This window comes from Amblyomma maculatum, unplaced genomic scaffold (assembly GCF_055883805.1).
Source record: "Amblyomma maculatum isolate TAMU_Amacu unplaced genomic scaffold, ASM5588380v1 scaffold_13, whole genome shotgun sequence".
In the NCBI taxonomy this organism is placed as follows: Eukaryota; Metazoa; Arthropoda; class Arachnida; order Ixodida; family Ixodidae; genus Amblyomma; species Amblyomma maculatum.
Window position 1 is genome coordinate 13,076,918 of NW_028146738.1, and position 23,435 is coordinate 13,100,352.

A 23,435-nucleotide genomic window follows, 5' to 3' on the forward strand; every position below is an offset into this window, starting at 1 on the left:
GCGGGAAACCCAGGTGCTTTTCAGAAACACCAGATACTTCCCCACGACATCCCTGCAAGTAGGGTCTGCCCACTTCCAACTCCACCTCGGCCTGTCTTCGAAATTCCCATCACATGTGTGAAGCATCGGCTCAAACTGAAAGCATTCATTGGAGCAAAACAGAACAAAAAAAAAACGGTAATTTTTCGCGGGTCAATCTTACAGGAGCTTTCAGGCACCAGGTTTCATTGTATTGTATTTCTTACCTAGGTTTCACCCCTTACAAGTAAAGGGTAATTGAAGTCAACTGCAAAATAAGTTTCCTTTTACTTCATCCCCACCCGGAGAGCAGGCGGCCGCGTAGGAACGTCGTTCGCTGATTCGTCTCGAACAGCAGTGCTGCGCGTATGAACGAACGCATGCTGTTTGGTGGACTAGACGCACAATCTTAACAGTTGCAACGAAAAACTTAGCTGCAAGGCGCAGTATATAATAACAAACAGGGCGTCAGGACGACGAGGCAAAGATGAGGAAGTTTCCAGCAGAGAAAGATCCTGCTGTCCTCGGCACGCATTGCTCTCGTCCCAGGGGCAAGAGAACTTCCTATTGTCGCAGGAATTTGTAATCCCATAAAGGATTGCATGGCGCGGCGACTGTTGCGAGCGTGTACTGAAATGAGTCACGCCGCAGCAGCTAGCGCACTCGAGACACGAGGCCATCGGAGGAACTGCGCATCTAATCTCGTTTCCTATTTCATTCGTCTTGCTCGCTCTGTCCGAGCCTTCGGGAGTCCGGACATATATTGCTTTTTCGGAAGGAGAGAGGGGGGCACCCAACGGTCGAACGTAGCTGCCGACGAGCGAACCTTCTTCCGAAAGAGACGACGGAGGAGGAGAGACGACGACGCTACTTCCCTAGGACTGCTTCGATCGAGTGATTAATGCGCGGCAAATTACTTCCATGTGCTTTCTCTCTCTTCGCTGTGCTCCCAGCATTCGAGGTGAAAAGAGACTTTTATCGCATCAGTCGCGCCAGCTCGTAGCCTGTCACTCGTGCTTCTTTAATTGTGGGCGCTCCTTCTCTCATGTGCTCAAATCAAGCAGAATGGAAAAATCGCTAATGAGAAACAATTATTACGTCCTTTTTATCCACGTAGATAGTTTGGGACGCTTGCGCCCGGTGATGTGACTCTTATGATGATGATGAGGACTTCGCTTTGAGGTCGGTGTTTTCCAAAGAGCGTCTAAGACTGCCCAAGTTTTGCGAAATCATCAGTTCGCTCGCGGCCCACAGCGACTGCGGAGCAACTGACCGCGGCGGCAGTCAGGTGACGCAGTGAAGGGTGCTAAGAGTATTCCGTACACGCAGCCATGGGAACCTAGCAACGTTTAACGCCGCAGCCCTAAGTGAAGCTAGTCTAACAGTGCTGTCTGAACAGCTCGCTGGCATTAAATGGGATGTCATGAGGCTTAGTGAGGTTAGGACGACAAAGGAAATACTATATGCTGTACTAAAGGCCGCCAAGAGTACTATCTCAGTTTATAGGGGAGAGGAGAACTAGGTGCAGTGTTTCTTGCCAATAAGCTGTAGCTGGTAACATAGAGGAATTCTATAACATAAACGAAGGGGTGGCAGGTATAGTAATTGATTTTAATAAGAGGAGAAAATTAGGCCTACAAACCGTAATGACGACCAGGTAATCGGCATCGTTTACCAAGACGTATATAGAATCGGTAATGTGTGAAGCAACAATACTCTACTGATTGACTTCAATGCCAAGGTAGACATGTAACAGGCTGGAAACGAGGCAATGGTTGAATACAGCACAAGGTCTAGAAATAGCAGGGGGGAGCATAATTTTTGAATCCTGAATGCAATCTTAAGAAGACGGAAGAACCTGAAACGAACATGGATGAACCCGAATGAGGTAGACCTCCAGCTGTGACGGTGTAATGATCAGCAGTGACATTAATATCTCAACATAAATTCCATTTTTTATCGCGCCAACTTTTCAGACCGGTGATTAAATCGTATACACCGCATCCCACGGTGTGCTGCAGCATATGCTGTATTGTCAGTTATCAATGGGTAGGCAGCGCTTTTGTATTGTTTCTTTTTCTTCAATGAGCAAACGACGCTGTGTTTTTTTTTTTTTTTCTCGGAAACATGCTTTAAAAAAAATTAACAATAATCATACCTTTACTGCCTGTATAATCTCATTTCATAAAGCGCTTCTCAGCATTGTCTGTAGCATGAAACAGTGCTTTTGATGTTTTGAATTTTGAACTGTGTATGTCCCACTCCATGCTTACGGCTTTTTGCAAGGAGTAAATGAATAAGTATATTTAATATTGTGCTGTAACCCTGGGATTGCGCTGGATGTCATCGGAAAGGTGCGATGTAGTGCCCATGGCATGCTAAGGTCTCGAAATCTAACGAAAGTATTAAGGAAGAAGCCCATCAACCAGTTGGCGGTAAGAGTAAAATCAGAAGAATTCAAGATCTCGCTGCAGACCAGATAAGTGGCTTTAACGGAGGAGGGTGACCTTAGTTTCCAAATATTGAACGATAATTACAGAAATGCCATAACTGTATGCGCTGTACAAGCAGACAGTGAGATAGACAGGATACCGGTGAACTATTTACGAATACGAAGGATCTAATTAAGAAACGCCAAAATATGAAAGCCTCTAACCAAACAGAGAGGACACAACTGACACAGCTATAAAAGCTAATCACTAAGCGTAAAGCAACCGACTTAAGGAAGTACAATGTGGAGAGAATTGAGAATTCGCTAAATAACGGCGGTGGTCTGAAAGCAATCAACAGGAAACTTGGCATACTGAGCATAGGCGAAAAGCATATCTATGCGCTAAGAGACAAGGTGGTAAATGATATTACCAATATAGATAAAATAGTCAATACAGCCGAAGAGTTCTACATTGATCTATACAGTAGCCGACGTAATCGGGACGTTAATTAGGGTGGCAGTAGTGCAGAGAAATCAGGCGTTCTGCAGGCAACGAAGAAAGACGGTGAGGGAGACTTAGAAGGAGTGAAAAAAGGGGGAAAGCAGTTGGTGAGGACCAGGTAACTGCACATCTGTTTAAGGACGGTGGAAAGATCGTGCTTGAAAAACTGGCCATACTTCATATGTAATGCCTGATGACATCGACGGTACTGGAATCTCGGAAGAACGCTAATATTATCTTAATCTCTAAGAAGGACTTGAAAAATTACAGAAAGATAAGCTTAGTGACCGTTATCTACAAGCTGTTTACCAAGATTATGGCTAATGGAATCAGGACAACCTTAGAGTCCAGTTAGCCAAAGTACGAGGCAGACTTTCGTGAAGACCATATACTAGACAATAGATCATACCCACACTATCAGCCAGGTGACAGAGAAGTACGCTGAATATAACTCGCCCTGTATACAGTGCATTCATTGATTACGAGAAAGCACTTGACTCGGTCCAAAGCTCAGCAGTCATGCAGTCATTGTGAAATCAGGGTGTAGATGGGCCGTATGTAAAAGTACTAGAAGATATCTATATAGTGGCTGCATAGCAACCATAGCCATCGATAAAAAAAAAAGTAATGAAATCTCCTCGTAGAAGGGTGCTAAACAAGGAGACACGATCACTCCAGTTCTGTATACATCACTTGCTTACAGGAAGTATTCAGGGACTGGGATTAGGAGCAGCTAGGAATAAGAGCTAATGGAGAATAGCTCACTATTCTGCGTTCCATTTCACTCACTCTCACTCACTCACAGAACTAACTGCAAAGGACGAATAATTAGCACGGTGGGCCTAAATATTAATAGGTAGAAAATTAGTAATGTTCAGCCGCGCTGAAAGGGAACAGCAGTTTACGATCGGTAGCGAAGGCCTGCACGTGGTAAGAGAATATGCCTACTAAGGAAGGGTAGCGACCGCAGATCTGGAGACCATGAAAAGGAAATAACTAGAAGAATAATACTGGGATGGAGCGCATTTGATAGAGCTCTCATACAATGAATGGCAGTTTACCAGTATCCCTCAAAGGGAAAGTATGCAACCGCTGTATGTTACCATGCATTGTTTACGATGAGGCAGAACCATGGAACGTAAACCATGTAACCTACACACACATATATATATATATATATATATATATATATATATATATATATATATATATATATATATATATATATATATATATATATATATATATATATATGGGTTTGAAATATACCAAGAATAGGTATTATAGTCGCAGTCGATGCAGTAGGTATGTGTTTTATTTGGAATCGGAGAGGAAGTCTTTTTGACCTGTTTGGGCATTATTTGTCTGATAATAAATTCAATCATGACTTGTTTTATAGTGCTTAACTTTTCCAAGTGATGGAGACGCCGTAGTGGAAGGCTCCAGAAATTTCGACTACATGGAGTTTTTTAACGTGCACCGACATCGCACAGCACACGGGCGCCTTGCTTTTCATCTCCATTGAAACTTGGCTGAGATTTGATCCTGCATCCTTAGGACCGGTGGTCGAACACCCTACCCACTGCGGAGGGAGGGGCCAGCTCAGTCTTGGTCACACTGGTACTACACCGAATAGAAGTCATAGAAAATACAGGCATAGTTAAAGCCCTGCTTTCGAGTAACGTGTGTTGTGCAGAATGACTAACGCTCTCCGGCCCGCTAAGCAGAGCAGCAGCAATAGTTTTCTTTCCTGACCTGCAAATCTACGTGTTTACGTCGAGAGAGACGCGCAGCCTCCGCAAGGCGCCAGGTCTGCTCACTGGGCGGCCGTGCTGGCTCAAGATGAGCGAGCGCGACGCCAAAACAGTGCGTCAGACCTCTTTGCTATTTTAATTGCGCCGCTGCTTTTGCCAGGAGGGTCAGGGCTTCGGCGCCCCAACTTTGACCCAAATGTCTGCCACCATCCAACAATGGCGCCGGTGGCGCGCTATTTATAAAACGTCCCAATGCATTTCTTTATTTCTCTCTCTTGAGTTCACCCGAACGCCATTGCATTTTTCTTCATTACACGTGGCCGTCAGGTGTAGGCGAATTTCGCGTTCTTTATTTTTATCCTTACTCGTTGGATCCGCTGTCTGGAACTTTCCATCGCTGAAAGGGGCGGCCTGTATCGGCCCTTCCGCGGTGGCTACGCGCCTCGCCAGCGGTGAAGGCAACAGGGCTGGCCCTGTGTTTCCTGCGGACACTGTTGTCGAGCGAGGATGAGAAGGCAGCCCTGCTACGCGGGACTCTCTTTCTTCCGCCCAGGAGCAAAACAAGCGGTGACCCCATTTTACGAGGCGGGATTTATTTTCGGACTTCTTCCACTGCCGCTGCCAAGGCGACGAGAGAAAGGAAGAAACGGGGGGCGCTGTTTGTTTGCACCGGTGACGCGCGCGTTCCGCCAAAGTTCCCAGATCGGATCGCTGGCGTAAGGGGGAGCTCTTTGGCTATTTTCGGAGGCCCCGCGGCCGGACCAACGCCGCAGCCGTAGCGGCGGAACCGTTGGCGGCGGCGCTCGGCTGCGGAGGGAAGCGGCAGGCCCCCCGCTTTCCGGCGACCGAGCGTGACGCCGCGGAGGGCGCGTCTCGCGGAAACTGGGCCACGCGGCGCCTTTCTCCCGCTGGGTTCAGTCACCCCAGTGAGCGCGGGTTATTTCCCGCACGCTTCCGCGTCCGATCGCAGCGCCACCACCATCGCCGCCATCGCCGCCTCTTCCTGCGGCGCGCGCCGCTCAAGGTCTGGGTTTCTTCGCCACTCGGCCGAGCGGGACACTTTATCAGAGCCGTCGCTCGGCCGCCTCAAGGTCCTCGCGGCGAGTTTCAATAAGGCCACCGAGGAGAACAGCCACGGCGCCGCCTGCCGGCGGTGCCACGAGGCGACGACAGAAATCTGGAGCTCGCGTTCCGACGGCAGGCGTCAAACGTAGAGTAGCCACCCGGAGGAGCTAGTGTGGGTCGCCAGGTTTTCCTTGTGTTCGCAAGATCAGGCTGCTAGTATCCAGTCGTTTGTCGTTGCTTGTCATCCTCGTGCTGTCCTTCGTTTTTCCAATGTGACAAATAACAAGCCAAATCTTCTTTGAAGCTCGAGCCGCAAAATGTCTCTACGTGGGCATTTTACCAAAGTTCTACGCATGCGCATTTATTCACTCATAAAAAACCTTTACTGCCAGGCGACAGCAGCCTGTATGCCGGCGATTCTTGGTAATTTCATGACTTCTGCAGCTAGGGTGTTGTTGGCTTTTGACCTCACATCATTGAAGCGTGCTTTTCACATACGGAAACCACCCCAAGCCCTTAGGGTGCAGTGATCCTGGTGAAATTGATCTGGAGTTATTTCTGTGAGTCTAAGGTTCAGCACACATAAAAGAAAAAACGAGTTTGCCTTCGATTGCTATCTACTTACTTATGCATGTCGGCTCGTGTTAAACGCAAAACACATTCATGTATGAAGGTACAGTCAGTAATATAAAAAAGAAAATGTGCAAAAGAGGTTTGTCCGAATTTGCAAACCAAATGCGGCTACAGCCCTGCGAAGAGTGCAGCCCCGCTAATATACTAGTCATGCGGCAAAGCTAACATCGGCGGAGGTTCAAATTATTTTCGGAGCGGCACCTCCACCTTTCACAATGGCGGAAGAGCTTGCGCGCTGCTCAAGTGAGAGAGGATATCCAATGTTTAGAAATGTCCGATAACTAGAGATTATGTCTAGATTCAAACGTAAAAGTATAAGCATGGGTTAATTTCTATCTGATATTCATAGAGGCATCATTTCTTGAACTAGACTTACCCATATTACTCCCTTGTATGTACTTCTGGATGTAAGGCCTGTTGAAAGCTCTTTATGCTGCTGTGGATGTCTCAAAACAAAAAAAAACTAATAAAGCTATAACTTGGAGTATTGCATACAGGTATGAAGCTATCCTCAGGCGACATTCCACTCCGCACGTACAAAGAAAGTGGACGTAACAGGCAAATATAACTGGAACTTAGTGCGAATAAAATGTACTCGTACATTGTAGAAGTCTGTAGCAGTCCGTATAGTTTGCTACAGGCGGAAGCTAGCGTAGATACTGCACGCGGCGCACATTCAACCTCGGCGCAAAAACGCTTCTTGCTATTTTGGTCATAACTGAGAAACAGGGGGAAAGTTCCTGTCTGCCAGCTAGCTGTCTGAGTACCAACCTTGTGGAACAATATGCTGGGTGTTGACCCTGTTGAAAGCCGAGCAAACGCAGCTTAAAGAAAATCATTTCTTTCATTTGATGCTAGCTCGTGGGCCCCTTCTTCTCTGAGACTTGTGAAACTAGCGAATATATTTCTGCTGCCAAGAATGAAAATTGCAAGCACGCATTTAGGAATGCGAAAGAAAGGCAGTGCTGGAGAGCGTCTGCTGATAAGACTTGTGAGCTGAGTGAACTTGACTGGCTTTCACACATGACTGTATTTCGACCACTTTCAAATGCCGTATTCGCTTTTGGTGCGTTACGTGGACAAGTCACAGCCCTGGGTTATTCATACGCGAGTGCTTAAATAGTCCATATTTCATTTCAGACAGAAATATGTGTGGGGCCGTCGAAATGCCATCGACACGTTCAGGTCGTAACAGATACGCATGATTGCGCGGGGGCGAGACCTAACCCCCGAGTGCCCTGTGCGGGTTTCACCCGGGACGAGAGGGAGGCTCCATCGCACCCCGCGCCGAAGCAGCGACCGAGTTTCGGCCGCGGGTGGCGCCGCTCCTGTCACATGGGGCCGCGCCTGTGACGACCGTCGACCTACATCGGAGACATGGACATCCCCTCACTGTTGCGCAGGGTTGTGCCCAACCAGTCACCGCTCAGCAACAAAGAGTAGCGGCGCGCCCTCCGCGCGGGGCACATGACTAAATTTAGAGGGCCACCCCAAAGAGAGTGCGGCACCTGCCGCCCAAGTGAAACCTTCGGCGTGGCTTCAAACGCTGAGCGGCCACAGGGTCGCGACGCGTCCCGAACGTCTCTTCTTTCCACTCTGACGCGCGAAGCAATCTCACCCTCGTCGACTCGGGTTCAGTGGGGCACGCGAGAAGTGCGACGTTGTTTTCGATTAACCCGACACGGGATGGTTCGAACACATGGTGTCGGCTCTCAAGCGGCGCTGCTACTCGTCACGATATCCGGGTGGCGCGTAAACAAGAGGGCCCTCTATTTACGTAAGATGCTTTTGTGGGGCCGTTTACGTAAGCAGGAAAGCAGCGCGAGCATTGGGTGGCGGCTCAATGCGAAAACATAACGGGAGAAACGAAGGAGAAAATGGAAGACGAAAGAAAGACAGCAAAGCGATTTTCATAATCTCCTCGCGGCGCTCCTTATCGGCGGCGGAGATTCCGCGCTTGGTAGCCGTGTTATTGCCGCTTCCTTCCCGCGCCTCCCGGAGCGGCGGCCGCTGCTCGCTCGCCGAGCGTCCAGGGCCGCCGCCGTGTTCGCCGCCGTGTTTTCGTTCGACTAGCGTGGAGGTCATTGTCCTCCTGAGAGAGAACCACCGCCGCTGCGCCGGCTGCGATACCAAAAGTAGGCCGCGCCTTGCTTTTTTGCTCCGCGCTCTCTCTCTCCCTTGAGCGGCTTTCTCTTTTCACTTTTGTCGGTGGCAGATCAGTTGCCAGGGGCGACAGGCTCCGCCCAGCGCGCGCGCTCTCTCGCCAGGGGTACGCCTCTTTTCCTTAGCCTGCTTCTCTCTCGTTCTTTTCTTTCCTCTTCCGCTCGGCGCTCGCTCGTTTCAGCGCAAGAGTTCAATAACCTTGCGAGCGTGTCAGTGTCGGAGGAAGCGTGGCGCCCTCCCTCGCAACGGCGAGACCGACACATTTCCGCGGCCCGTCGCCCACGGCCGCTCAGGCACGTCTCACATCGCCGTTACCCGCGGTCTTACGACGAGCAGACAAAGAGCGAGCCCACTCCGCGAAATCAGAAGCCGGGCAGAGGAAATGCCTGCCTACGCCGCGGCATTCTCAGTGTCACCCGCTCCTGCACGGACCGGAGAAACACACCTGGCATTCAGCGCCCTCGAGCCCACCTGTGGCATAGTCGCGCGCTAGGCGGGCCCACCGCGGTCTTTACGGTCGTCCGATTTGCGTAGAGAAAACAGAAAACCACACAGGTAGTCCTTTTCAGGCACCTTGAAGACTTACTATTTTCGCGAGCACGAAAATCAGGCGCGTTTAGAGAAGCCGATTAAATGCATGGGATGCTGTACGGTACGGGCCTATATCCTTTGTCATTTCTAATTAGGAACTGACTCATCTGCACTTACCATTCGGAATTCAACGTCTGCGAGTGGCGGTCATAAAGGCATTGGAATGTTAGGCTATGAAACGTACGTCAGTAGGAAGCTTTCTGTGGAGTTAAATGTGCCACCGCTTTTTCGAGCGACGCTGCTGGTTACCGATATTTTACTGCAGGAACTGGTTTTCGCTTTTCGGATCCTAATTCAAAATTGCTACTACGGTCATCCAAAATTTGCGACATCGTGCGATGGCATATGTGCTAGAGAGCATGTGCAGATAATGGATTCTCTTTTATTCACAAAAGCAAGGCTATGATTTTGCCTCTTCGGTGAAAGTTAACGCTAGGCAGCGTACATACTTTGTGAAAATGTGTCTATTTGTTGGTGCCTTCAAATTCTGGATTGGTTTTATGGCACAATAGCACTCATAATCAGCCCTTAGGAATTTCAATGTGCGCAGCGAAAACTTTACATTCCTGGAACGCAGAAAAAGAGCATTAGCATCCATGGTTTACTGCGGAAAAAATCGTATAATTGTCACGTAAAAACCTTATTTGATGATGATCGAATTATGTAGCCGTATGGCTGCGCTTGGGTGGATGCCAATGAGTAATTACTCCTTTATTACAAAAACCTTATTTCCACTTCACAGTGTCCCGTAACTGTTTAGTCATCTAAGCCCACTCAATTCGCTAGTGTTGCAATGCGGAAAAGGCGTTGCGGTCCAAGCTGAAGAATCGAACTTCATAGTAATCATTGCGTCTAGGTTGATTAGCGCTGCGAACAAGAAAGAAAGAATAAGCGCATCCTCGGCTTCCTTCCATTTTCGGGGCACGACTCGTGCTTGTTACGCAGGTGCAGCACGTGGAATCTGCGCGTTCCTTCTTTGCCCAGTCAACTTCCCCTCCCTAGGAACATTCCGGCGTTGCTCTCGCTCATCGTTGCGCCGGCCAATCGTTTGATTCGGCCACTTTCTCGCCTCGAGCGCCAGGCAGGCCAGCTAGGGCACGGAAAGTCTTCCGAGAAGAAAACTTTCGCAAGCGGAAGAAATGCCGCGGCAAGCGAAGTGGAGAGAGAGCGATGCCGGAGAGAGAGGTCCAAGCTAGAAGGAGGGAAAAGTCCCGTTACGTCACGTGACCCCGCGTCTTGGCGCAGCGCCGCGGCGCGGCAGGAACCGGCGGCGGCAGTGACGCGCGCCTCGAGGACACCGGCTGCGCAGGGGGCAATGAACCGCCGCGCGAAACTGGGGCACGGCGTGCGTAGCCTCGCCCTCCTCCTCGGCCTCGCTCTCTCCCCGGCGTGAGCGGGCGTGCTTTTACTGCTTCTCCGGCGGCGCCCGCTCGCTCTCCGGCGCTGCCGCCTCGCGAGGAGGCGGCGCAAGGGCCACAGTCCAAGGACGCTATCTTTCGCGACGGGGGCAACTGCATGGCATCCCCCCTTCTCTGATTCACTCCTTCCTTTCACACTTCCAGCGCCGCCGCAAGCATGCAGTGCCTCGCTTCGGCAGGGCGTGGACTAGCCGCGTGAGGACGGAGAAGCAAGAGCGTGGCCTAATGGCGCGCTTCTGCGGAAGTGATGCTCGCGGACAACGAAATGATGGCGAGCACGTGTCACTAGCAGACGGCTTCTGCAGCCACAGCATGACAGGGCTCGCTGGCATTGGGAACAAGCGTTTGAACGGTGACTTATTTGCCTTCAAAGCCAAGTTAATAAGTATTGCTCAACAACGCAAACGCGCCACTTGAAAATATTATTAGTGTTACATAGGAACTGGTAAACAGATTAATCAGGCTCGAGTGAAAAAAACAATTTTAACGAAACGGTCAGTTTAAAAGTGGTGGATTGCATCCGCTCCTTCTGGGAGAGAATGTCCTCCTTGTCGAGTGAAGGAGGCCAGCGTGCAGATAGAAGCAGTGATTCAGTCAGACTCGTGAGTGTACGTTACCGCTGCCTACTCATCAGCAGACGTAACTGACTCGCACTCAAGTCCAAACTTGCTAGCTAAGGTAGAGCTAACTGCCATTCAACAACTGACAATGACTTTCCTGCACTTGCATTAGCCGTTCCTTCGCTGTGTGCCGCGTGATCTTCGCGCGGGACAGCGGCGGAAGGCCGGCGAAAGTGGCGAAGGCCAGCCAGCGGAGGCTGGCCGGCGCCTATTTGCATGGCCAATCTCGAGGCGACCAAAGAGGGTCACGGCTAGGCAGCGGCGGCGTTGTTCGCTGCTGCAGCGCAAACAGGTTTCCGTGCTGCCGCACAATGGCGGACCTCGGTGCGTGGCAGCGGTGATTGATTGATGGCCGCCCAGCGCGACCTTCGGGCCGCGAGGGTTTCCTCGCAAGTGACAATTTCGGGCTCGCCTCCCAAATCACACGCTGGCACGCTTGGAATGACAACTCGTGCGCCGTTGACGCCGCAGGCACGCGTTCCATCTTCGCGGAGCCAGTGACTCTATCGGCCCATGTACGATTAGTTTGTCCTTTCGGAAGGAATAATTCAGCTGAAAACACCATTAACTCGGGTCAAAAATATATGCTACATACGCCGATGGCCGCGCCAGCACAATGTCTGACGGCGTCATCTGCCATGGGAGCGGCTAGAAAGACGCCACTCAAAACTAAGTAACGGAGGTCAATGGTCTTGCTAACGTCGAGGTGGTTAATCCCGTAGCCCCTCATTGGATCGGCCGGCGCATTGTTTTCGGGGCCGCCTCGTTCTTTAGCCTCCGAATATAGGGACGACCCAGCTGCAACTATAGAACAACGAATAAGCGATTTCTCGCGAAACCAGAGCTTTCAGTAAGTACGCAGCTGTAGTGAGTTCGAAAATTTTGTCCCAGTAGGCTGCGTCAAATAGTCACTTGCCTCTCGTAACCGGTTGCTGACTACGGCATGACCTGGTGGAAATAGAAACGAATTGAACACCCGACATAGCACAACAAACGGTTCGCACGCTCCCAGGTTTCCTTGAAATCCCTCACTTAGCCGTGGAACTTTCAAAGCAGCGTGTCACGGAGACAACTGCGTTTTTCCGGAAGCATCGAAGCTCCCGTCTGACATCCGAACACCGACGAAACGAAAGCTGTCCGCGCGTGCACCACGACGCCCTTCGCATCATGCCGACTCCCGTCGACGAGTGCGATGAGCGACTTGCCGCGCCTGCAATGTGGAACCACCTCTTGCACTGCGCAATCGCCGCAGCAGTGACGTCGTCAGCCCTTCAGGAAAAGCGATTGAGGGACGTTTCGCGCCCTGAAAAGAAAAATCAGGGAAATCCAGGTGGAGCGCGAGAAACTTCCGAGAGGAAGCGCGCAGCCAGCGGCGCGGGCATAACGGCGCGCCGGCAGACCCGTTCAGCTGCGAGGAGGAGACGCCGCCGTTACACACGGCCAACCGAAAGTCACGGGGAGAGCGGCGCCCATCTTGCGGTTTACTAGGTTACCGAGGCTCTGGGCTCCTGCCCCGCTGACTGGCTGCGGGCGGAAACTGGTTTCGCCGGGAAAGGGGGGCCCTTTTCCCCTCCTTCTCGTGAGGTGCGTTTTCCTCGTGCCACGCGTAGCCGCCGCCGTGCACTCAGGTCACTCCGACGTGGGCGTCTCGAGAGCGAAGGGCCGCCACTTTTCCTCTCTTTCGAGAGTTCCTTTTCTGTACCCAGGGCAACGCACGGACGTTCGCGAATACCTCGTTAAGCTTGCATCACACGAACAAAACTTCCATCAGAGCAACAGCCACCAAGCATCGAACGAAACATACATTAACAGTTTTGAGAATAAGAGTCTTTTTGCAAATGTCCTCGAACGCGGAAGGTTTAGAGCGCTGAAGAGCACAATGTGTCCACAGTGTGGCCGCTTCAGAAAGGGTTTGTGCTGACGGTGACTTCACGCAATATGTCCCAGAAAACGGTGAATCTCGGTACCTCCCTAGGCAATGCAGGTGTGCGTACTGCGCCCTGATTTCCTCTCCTTTACTACTCCACCTTCTCGCAATGGCGTCACCTCAATGGGCGGGTCGTAATTTCTCGGTAGATGCAGTGTTTAAGCAGCTTTTTATACGAGCAAGATCGCATAAATGAAGATGGATGCTCTTAGATGGCGCTAGTTAGCAAGGCAGCTAATTTGCGTTAGCACAAAATATATTAGCCCGAAAACATTGCAAAGTTGAATGGACGGAGGACATCTACGACGATATAAAATTGAGACAAAGGCGAAATTTTTTAAGGAGAGTGCGGACTTATAGTCCCATAAAAAGTCCGTCAAGTATTGAAAATGTCTGGGAACCCCTTCAGCTCGATGACTCTCATTGCATTGAAGATTCTAGAACAGACAAAATATGTCATTACACCGCTCATACGATTTGCCATTTCTTCAGTTATATATTGGCTACACAGCCACCCGCCGGGGTGGCGCAGTGGTTACGGCGCTCGACTACTGTACCCAAGCGCGCGGGATCGTATCCCGGCCTCGGCGGCCGCTTTTCGATGGCGGCGAAAAGCAAGGCGCCCGTGTGCTGTGCGATGTCAGTGCACGTTAAAGAACCCCAGGTGGTTGAAATTTCCGGAGTCCTCTACTGCGGCGTCTCTCACAGCCTGAGCTGCTTTGGGACGTTAAACCTCCCAAACCAACCAAAATACGCAATCCGTAATATCACATGGATGTGTGCACGCGTAATCGGAACACGCCCAACAGCTAGCCCCACAAAGGAGGCCCCTAGGCCAGGCGCCGTGTCCCCAGCGCAGGTAGCTAGCTAGGTACCTTGGTGAAAACAGAGGCAGGAAGGGGCAGACTCACCCGGCTGTCACGTGTCCGTCCCTTCCGTCAGAGAAAAAGAAAGAGGGGCGAAGAACTATGCCGTAGCGCAGGGAAGGAGCGCCAAGCATGACGGATCACGTGACACCCGTGTTGCACGGGTGTCACGTGATCCTGACGACTAGCGGCTCGTTCGTCGATAGCGCTGTGCGCAGGAAGGACAACCTAGTCTGCGGCCACTTCTGCGGCAATGCCACCGTACCGTCGTCGGCCAGCGAGGGGGAGAAAGTTAACGGCGCCGTCACTCGGGAAACTCGTTCGCGCAGGGAACGCTCCACCGCCTCTCGCGCTCGTGTCTGGCGCACTCAGGCGACGGCTGTCCGGTACGAGGAATGACGCAGCGCTCGAAGCTTAGTTCGTGAACGTGCACACAGCAGGAAATATGCGAGCGAGGACGCGGCAGCTGAAGCCGTAGCGGGCTACTGAAACTGCCAGTCACGCTGAATCGAATCGGGAATTTTCACAGCGATTCAGCACACCTGCTTTTATGGCCGATTTTAAAATGGCAGAACGTCTGCAAGGTGTCACAAATGAACAGCGGAGCCGAGCGTTCACGAACTCGCAGTGGTTAAAGGCATCGAAAAGTATCAAGCAGCCCGTAAACATGCATCAGAAGCGACCGTTACAATGTTCGGACAATTTTCCACCATTGCAACTCGTCTGAATTTCGATTTGGACGCAGTGGCCACATGCGAGGTCAGGCGAGGCAGCCGATGCGTTCAAATCAATACTGTGTCATCGTAAAAAAGTGAAGTGTTAAGTTATATACTTGAAAAAGCAGTTTAAGGCACGTAAGCTCACCTTGGTACGCGAATTTGCGAAGGCGTAGCACACACGTGGAACCACTTGGCCGTGCGCGCACCGACACAACGCCACTGGCATGCGGTACGCCAACTCGGCACACTGTGTGAACCCTAGTGATGGGCCAGCTCACGCATAATCACGCAACTTAGAGCACGCACTGGTATAACACTGTCCACATAGGGTTGTAAGGAAGTGGCATGGAGAACAGGCGCGTTGCGCGTGGGCGACAGAGACGGGCAGGCACACGTGCAGCAAATACACTAGTAGCTGCAATGGGCCGCATCGCCAGATCGATCCGTCCTCCCATCACGTCCGTATCGCCTTACACGGGCCATCGGGTCGAGTCACGAAAAGTCCTCCACAGCGCGCGGAAGCGACTCACGAGCTGCGAGGTAGTGTCGCTGGAGTAAGTCCCACCGGGAGTCGTGGCCCGCGAGGGCGAAGGGCCGAGTGGCGCCCGGAGCGCCGGAAAGCGGGCGAGAAGAAGGGGCGCCGTGACCCGGAGACCGGGGTTAGCGACCCTTCCCGAACCCCGGTCGGGAAGGTCGCACCGTTCAACAGACCTGCCGCTGGCCTACTTCCAAGTTCACTAACAACGGGCCGCAGAGAAGGGCGGCCCCAGCCGGCTCATGACCGACTTTCGCCCCCCTCGCCCGGTGGTTCTTTTTGCTTCCCCCGAGAGGTGGGGAGCAGCGGATCCCCTTTATGCGCACCAGTGCGTCTTCCTGTTTGATCTTTCCCACCCTCTCTTCGGAACAATTCAGAGTCCTCCTCTTGGGATTGCGTAACGGGAAGCTGGCGCACCAAAATGCGTCTCAAGACAGCGCTCCCCCTATGGGGTGCGCTGCTGAGGGTCAGCCTTTGTGCGAGGGAATCGAATGCGGCCGCATTTCTCCGCTTAATGTGTCTTGTACGACTGGCTGACTTCCCGAACAACTGTCATTACGTAGGCCTCCGGCTTATGTCGATATCCAGTTTCCGGCAACCGTGTTTTGCGTACAACGGGAAGAAAGCCTTCGTCCCGTTACCTGGAGGTTTGATCTTGACAAGTTCGAGGCCGCCCTTGTGAGGGGTGTCTGCCTGGTGGCGGGAAGCTCGTGACCTCCGAGGTCAAGCACACTCCCCCCAGTTGTAGCGCTTTGTTGCAACGCTTCTGTGTGCTCCACCAGTTCCGGCCGTATACCGCGGTCACGGGGGTCCTGGGTCGACCTTAAGACTGCATTTCTTATGACCCCCCTTCCTCGCTTTTACGTTACGGTCTGGGCCGTCTTTACATCAAGGATCCGAACGAAGGGAGACCTTGACGTGCGCCGCGTAGTCCAGTGTTAAAGGTACACCCGGCTCCCAACGGCGGCAGCTTTAGCGATGCCAATTCGGAAACGTCGCAACCGATCATTTCCCGAAGTGCTCGCTCCGGCAGTTTTCGTACACGAGCCAAACGCAATTCACGGTGTATCAATGTCGGCTTTTGCTGGCGTTATAGATATTTGACTACTGACTCTTCTGCCCTGTCCTTAATCATCGCTCGATAAGCAAGGCAAATTAGAGCACTTCTGGAAGGAAACCTTTGTTTCTTCGCTACTGAGTTATGGGCAACTGTCAATGAAGCCTCCATGAGCTGCTTTTTTCCTTTTTCTTAGCGCAATGCAAAATATAGACCAGAGCAGTTTCCGAAAAAGGCTAAAGTTCGTGCGGACTTTGGACAGCAGTTGAAGGAATGCTGTTAACATATGCCCCCGTGGAAGATTTAAGAGAGGAGAGGGCAGCAGGACGATTTGCTTTCGGAGAGATGTATTTTTGATATCTGCCCTGGTTTTTATCGATGAATAAAGTATGAGAGGTGAATTGAACTTAACAGAACACCTCCACTAATTTATTCATCCGCACTTTATTTTTGCAGAAAAAGCTGGATAGCGCTACTTGTCTTGTTCAGCAACTATGTCAACAAAGTGCAACCGTGTATTCTTTTTGCAGATGGCGTCCAACTACTTATCCTATGAATGCTGTGGTATGGTGTTCTACAATACGGCAGCTTACCAGGCCCATTTGGAAAGTGCAAAGCATAAAAAGTGGGAGACTAGCCGGAGGCAGCTAGTACTGCTGAAAGCACGTGCAGCTTCGACCAGCGAGGCCGGTGCGGGTACATCTGCTCTCGGTGCATTACGTGAGCACACGTGGGAAGTGGATAAAGAAGTGTTGATGCATCCCTTGTCATCACTTGATGGAGATGTGGGCACACTGTCCTTGAACGAGCCATCATGGACTATGGAAGCGACTGCTGCACCCCCCATTATGCCAGTGAGGGGTGAGCCACCAACGGAGCGCGAAGAACAAGTCGACCTTTCTTGTGCATCATCAGCTCCGGAACGGAGCTCACCGCCGCCGTTGATTTGCACAGTGTGCAGTGTGACGACAACTCGCGAGAAGGATTTGATCGTCCATATGAAAGGAACAAAACACAAGCAGGAAGTTGAGAGAGAAGTGTCGACGCGTGGGGTGTCGTTACTTGCTCAAGGCATGGGAACACTGTCCTTGAACGAAGCATCATCGACCAAGGGAGCGACTGCTGCACCCCTCCCGGTGCCAACAAGGGGTGAGCCACCGACGGAGCGCGAAGGACAAGTCGACCTTTCTTGTGCATCTGCTCTTAGTGCATCATCTGCTCCGGAACGGAGCGCAACACGGCCGTTGACTTGCACATTGTGCAAGATCACAACTTATCAGGAGCATTTATACGCTCATTTGAAAGGGAAAAAGCACAAGCAGGAGGTGGATAGAGAAGTGTTGATGCGTCAGTTGCCGTCGCTTGGTGGTGACATGGGTACAATGTCCTTGAACGAGCCATCACAGACTGCTGCACCTCTGCTGGTGCCAGCAAGGGGTGAGCCACCGACGGAGCGCGAAGAACAAGTCAACCTTTCTTGTGCATCTGCTCCTAGTGCATCATCTGCTCCGGAACGGAGCGCACCGTGGACATTGACGTGCACTTTGTGCAATATGACGGCAACTTGTCCGAAGCGTTTGATCGCCCACATGAAGGGGGAAAAGCACAAGCTGGAAGTGGAGAAAGAAGCGTTCATGCGTCAGCTGCCGTCGCTTGGTGGTGACATGGGTACAATGTCCTTGAACGAGCCATCACAGACTGCTGCACCCCTCTTGGTGCCAGCAAGGGGTGAGCCACCGACGGAGCGCGAAGGACAAGTCGACCTTTCTTGTGCATCTGCTCTTAGTGCATCGTCTGCTCCGGAACGGAGCGCAACACGGCCGTTGACTTGCACATTGTGCAAGATCACAACTTATCAGGAGCATTTATACGCTCATTTGAAAGGGGAAAAGCACAAGCGGGAAGTGGAGAAAGAAGCGTTCATGCGTCAGTTGCCGTCGCTTGGTGGTGACATGGGTACAATGTCCTTGAACGAGCCATCACAGACTGCTGCACCTCTGCTGGTGCCAGCAAGGGGTGAGCCACCAACGGAGCGCGAAGAACAAGTCGACCTTTCTTGTGCATCTGCTCCTAGTGCATCATCTGCTCCGGAACGGAACGCACCGTGGACATTGACGTGCACTTTGTGCAATATGACGGCAACTTGTCCGAAGCGTTTGATCGCCCACATGAAGGGGGAAAAGCACAAGCGGGAAGTGGAGAAAGAAGCGTTCATGCGTCAGCTGCCGTCGCTTGGTGGTGACATGGGTACAATGTCCTTGAACGAGCCATCACAGACTGCTGCACCTCTGCTGGTGCCAGCAAGGGGTGAACCACCGACGGAGCGCGAAGGACAAGTCGACCTTTCTTGTGCATCTGCTCTTTGTGCATCGTCTGCTCCGGAACGGAGCGCACCACTGTCGTTGACTTGCACATTGTGCAAGATCACGACAGCTTGTCTGGAGCATTTAATCGCTCATTTGAAAGGGAAAAAACACGAAGAAGTGTTGATGGGTCAGCTGCCGTCGCTTGGTGGTGACATGGGTACAATGTCCTTGAACGAGCCATCACCGGTCCAAGGAGTGACTGCTGCACCCCCCATTGTGCCAGGGAGGGGTGAGCCACCGACGGAGCACGAAGAAGTCGTCGACCTTTCTTGTCAGTTGTGCGGCATCGTTCTCTTCGAGAACGTTCAGTGCAAGTTGGAGCACTTGGAGTCAGACGCCCACTACTACAAGCAACTTCAAAATGACAAAAATTGAGCCTAGTTTTGTATTCATAGTGGTTTCACCGCGCGAACACATAGAACGAAACTACAAACAACACCACGGTGCGCGAACTAACTACTGGTGTTAATGGAAGAAACGGAGTCATTTTATACAGCTAGACACACTCATCGCGATAATCTAAGCAGATCAACTTCTTTCGCAGACAACGACAGCGATACATTGCTAATACACATATCGGCCCCGACGGATTTTATTTCGAACGCTTCTGTGATTTCTTTTTCGGTTTTATTATTAGAATGCGAAATAACAGCGGCCTTTTTTTTTTTTTTCAAATTGAGGCTGACATTTATTTTATTTATTTATTTATTTATTTAAATAAATAAAATAATGTCAAATTAAATTTGCATTGCTGACAATGCGTAGCCAGCTTTCCTGGATGCGCGATGGATTTGCAGTTGTTGGCATATCGGCCGTCGGGGCCGATATGTGTATCAGCAATATCGCTGTCGTCTGCGAAAGAAGTTGATCTGCTTAGATTATCGCGATGAGTGTGTCTAGCTTTGTGCCTTTGTTGCCTGCGATGATTGTGTTGTATGTATTTTAGTTCTATGTGTTAGCGCGGTGAAACCACTAAGAAACTTGGGACTGCAGCAGTGACCAACGGTGGCTAGAGTCGAGAAGGTTAACAAGATCCTACTCGTTTTTGTTCCTGAGGGAGCTGGCGCTTACGCTGGTTTTATTTAGGAGCTACATGTACAGCATCCGAAGATTGCACAGGGACCTGGAGGCGCTGCTTCGTGTCTTCAGCTGCAGCCCGGGCTTTGGAAGTCGCCTAAAGACACGCCGCAAGACACATCACGAAGCCAGTGAAAAGATGCGCATTGATGGCCTAATGCTTTTTTTCTTTTTGGAAATAAAATTTTGTTCACCACCACCCACCGGAAGCGCACCGTGCTTTATTTATTGAAAAGCGCACCCAACTGTGTGCTGGCAGTGGCCAAACGCGCCGAGATACTTCGCTCAGTGCAGCGCGCGTCGTTCAATCTATATGAAAGTTTACCAACTGGCGGGCTGTGCTAGCTTGGGCACGGCAATCTGATAAGCTCCTGCAAATAAGTTCCCAGCTAAGCGGCTGGTCTGTTCTAGGGAATGATTCTCGGAAGATTTGTGAAAGCCCGATCCATTCAGATCTTTGTTTGTCGTCTGACAAACGACACCCTGACAATTAAATAACAAACGATGCCAAATTATTTTTGTTGCTTATTTATTATGCTGTCTCAGTGATACGCTTCGGCGCTGTAGGAGGCGACACGAAGCACCGGTCTCCTGTATGCAGAATAGGACGATTATGACAGGAAAGCGCCATGACGCTTCGCTGTACTCACGGTGGGGTCAAAATTGCATTTTTGAAGCATTTCACGCTGGCCATTGGGGAAGTCTGTACCTATACTATACCTCTACTGGGTGCCCACTGACGGCACTGGGGATAGAACTCGGCACCTCCTGCATACTGCAGAATGCACCTCCCACTCCGACAGCCTATATATACCTCAACGAATGGTGCGGCGTTTATGACTAATCGTAAATTCCAGTCAGTGATTCCAGCTCCAGGAAACCGACTGAGATCCTGATTTCTGACTAGAGCACAACGGTACGGTCCGTATATGCGTTGTGCACGGTGGTCCAATCTAAGTACGAACTCAGCGTGGCCGTTGAGCACAGGAGCCTGGAGGGGGTGCTTCGGGTCGGCGCTGAACCACGCCGTGAACTGGCCGTCGGAAAAAGGTGCCGAGGGCGTGGTCGCACTTCAGTCACTGCAGCGTGTTGTGCAGAACATGAAGGTCATCAATTGGCGAATCATGCTAGCATGGCCATCTCTTTTCCACTGGCGAGGCTGACAGCTCCTGTAGTTGAGTGCCAAGCTAACCGGCTAGTCCGTCTCAGTGACTTAACCTCGGATAAATTGTGAAAGCTCAATCCATTACACTTTCTTTTTTTCGCCGTCTGACAAACGACACGCTATTTTAAAGAGAACCTATACCAAATTTTCATTTGCTGCTTATTTATTATGCTACCCCAATAATAAAAACCCTGTAACCGTGCAAGCAATGTGTGCTTCCACGCTGCAGCAAGGCCTGCAGGTCCCTGTGCGCCTGCGCTACTTTGATCCTATGCGCGGCCGCGCCGGATGCGCAGACGCTCAGCGGAGCGTGGCCCCTTAGCAGATTCGGAGAGCGCACCGAATCGCCGATTGGAATTCACCACAGGAAAAGGTGCCTAGACCTCTCACGCAAAAGGACAGCGCATCTCGGGAGATTTCTCCCTCGCAGAGATAATGAAAAAAAGAAAAAAGAAACTGAAGGAAAAAAAAAGGGATTCAACACTAAGGTGTGGCGAGAAACTCCCAAATCCATTGAGAGCGCCCTAATATTCAAGACCTGTTTCTTCACTGATTGCTTCCTCAAGCATATAGTACCACCAGGGAGAGCGCAGAGAATCTGCGTCGGAGTGTATACTCGGGTAACGTCTCGTGCTTCTTGCGTGCGTGTCCAATTTACAGACTGGACAAATTTCTGGAGGTTTTAATGAAAAAAAATTCGCGGATACAATTTTTCAAGGGTCCTAGCCAGTGGCGCTAGAATGCGTTGCGCTCGGCCATATCACCAGGGAGCGTTTCGCGCTTTTCTCGCAGCCGTCTTTCCAAGTGGAATTGACCTAGCAATGCATTGAGTGCAACCAGTGGCTGCGTAGAGATAGCGTATACAGCTCGTCCCTCCGAAAGGCCGCAGGCGGAGGTCGGAAAAAATGGGGTACACTCGGCCTTTAAGAGCGTGACGGGACAGTGTTAATGGTCCCCATTCACTGGCTCCCATTGTGGTTTCTCGTTTGCGTATATATGCAATTTTCTTTAAAATAAGGTGGGCCTACTCTTCAGGTGTCCACCTACGATTTTTTTTTTTTTTTTTTTTCTGGCACCGTTTAGCTTTCTTAATATATGATCGCGCCCAAGAAATCCGCGTCAGCGGAGAGGACGCTGCGAGGGCAGCGTGGACCGCGTCCATCGGTCGCTGCCGTCCACCTGTCCTCCTCGCGAGGACCCCGCAACGAGGGCAAAACTTTTTCGCCATCCCCTTTGCTTACAGGAAGCGGCCGCCAGGGGCTTCCGGAAGGCCCCGTTTGAACAGCGGCTTTTATCGATTCGCGCGTTCTCAAAGAGGAGGAAGTGGTGCATCGCTCGCGCGGCACCAGGCTCACATCGAGAACGTTTGGAGGTCAATGTCCGCTGGCGCGGCTCGCCCGCGTTCCGCAAAGCGGCCCCGCAGCGTGTGACGCAAGGGAGAAGACGCTGCCGCGTAGCGTCACTTCCGCGTTCACTGGCGTTGCTATTTTTCCACGCTGTGGAGAGAGGGGGCTCTCCCCGCGGGCTCTGCTGCGCGCCGCTCATTGTTGGTGGGACCGCGTAGCCGAGTTTACGTGGAAGCAAGACGCGCGCTTCTTTCCTTCTCCCTTGGCCATTACAAACCGTAGGAGCTCTCGCCAAGGAGCGTCTGGGGCCAGCTGTGCTACCGCGACCCGCAGGTGCTTGCGCACAATGCCCCGGCCGCGTCGTTGTGTGCTTACGGCAGTCGCGGGGTACGATACGCAAGTTCTGGATGGAATAAAAGGTCACACCCCGAGGTGATAAAGTGTGTTATTTTAGCTCGAAGCGAGATAAAAATTTGCAGTTACTTGAAAGGTCTTGCGAATATCTTGCTTCTTTTTGGGAAGCACGCGCACACCTGACGTGCTGCGGCCCCATCTCTGTGTGCGCTTCCACCGGCGTCGGAGGCAGCCACGAGGAGACGCGTGTATTGTGTGTGGCAACCGAGGTTCATCGCCCGCGCTTATCGACTTAGTGAGCGATAAGGGACAAGACACACCTTGTCGTCGTTGGCAGATGCGCCACTAGCGAGAGCTGCATCCGTCGGGACACCGGCGTTCGCTCCCCTTCTGCAGCTTCCCACAAACTTCGCCGCTCCTGCATTCTCGTGTAACCAGTTTCATGCCTTGTTAGCGGCTCTGTTTTATTGCTATGAAAAGATCCCGGCCTTGAGGGAGACACTGGACAGAATATCGCACGCGTATCGTCACTTTAGAGTACACTGGCAGTTCGCTGAACTACGCTTGCGCTGCAGACCGCTGGACCTCGAAAGAAACCAGCGTGGTGCCGCAGAATAACCCACGGGATGCTTGATTTTTATTCCTCACTCGGAGATAAGAGGAGGGGAGAGCGGCATTAGACCAAATTAAGTACACCCCCCCCCCCCCTCCCCCGCCACCAAATTCTGACAAAAAAAAATATTGGCTGATGGAATAGCGAAGATAACGATTGAGTTCAGCGCACCCGTGCGAGCTTGCTGTACAATTTTCCGCCTTACGAGAGGTGGC

At 51.5% G+C, this 23,435-nt stretch overlaps 2 protein-coding genes across 3 annotated transcripts in view; one reads left to right on the forward strand and one right to left on the reverse strand.

Moving 5' to 3' along the window:
* The window catches only part of LOC146172218 (hormone receptor 4-like), a 172,238-nt gene that overhangs the window by 17,206 nt on the left and 131,597 nt on the right, over positions 1-23,435 (reverse strand). Inside the window, exon 1 of one of the 2 annotated variants that reach the window (XM_084585931.1) lies at positions 14,034-14,355. The exons of the other annotated variant lie outside the window; for it this stretch is intronic. The gene's annotated coding sequence lies outside the window, so the exon portion shown is untranslated. Of the gene's footprint in view, positions 1-14,033; positions 14,356-23,435 lie in introns of those variants that run through there. 2 annotated transcript variants of the gene reach the window in all.
* On the forward strand, positions 16,858-19,290 carry LOC146172219 (uncharacterized). Its single transcript, XM_084585753.1, has one exon. It carries the CDS (start codon positions 16,866-16,868, stop codon positions 19,038-19,040), a length of 2,175 nt encoding a protein of 724 aa, XP_084441879.1. The 5' UTR covers positions 16,858-16,865; the 3' UTR covers positions 19,041-19,290.

What these genes read in the sequence shown, in the direction of transcription:
- LOC146172219 (XM_084585753.1), top strand. Translation starts at nt 16,866, where the DNA reads ATGGTGTTCTACAATACGGCAGCTTACCAGGCCCATTTGGAAAGTGCA.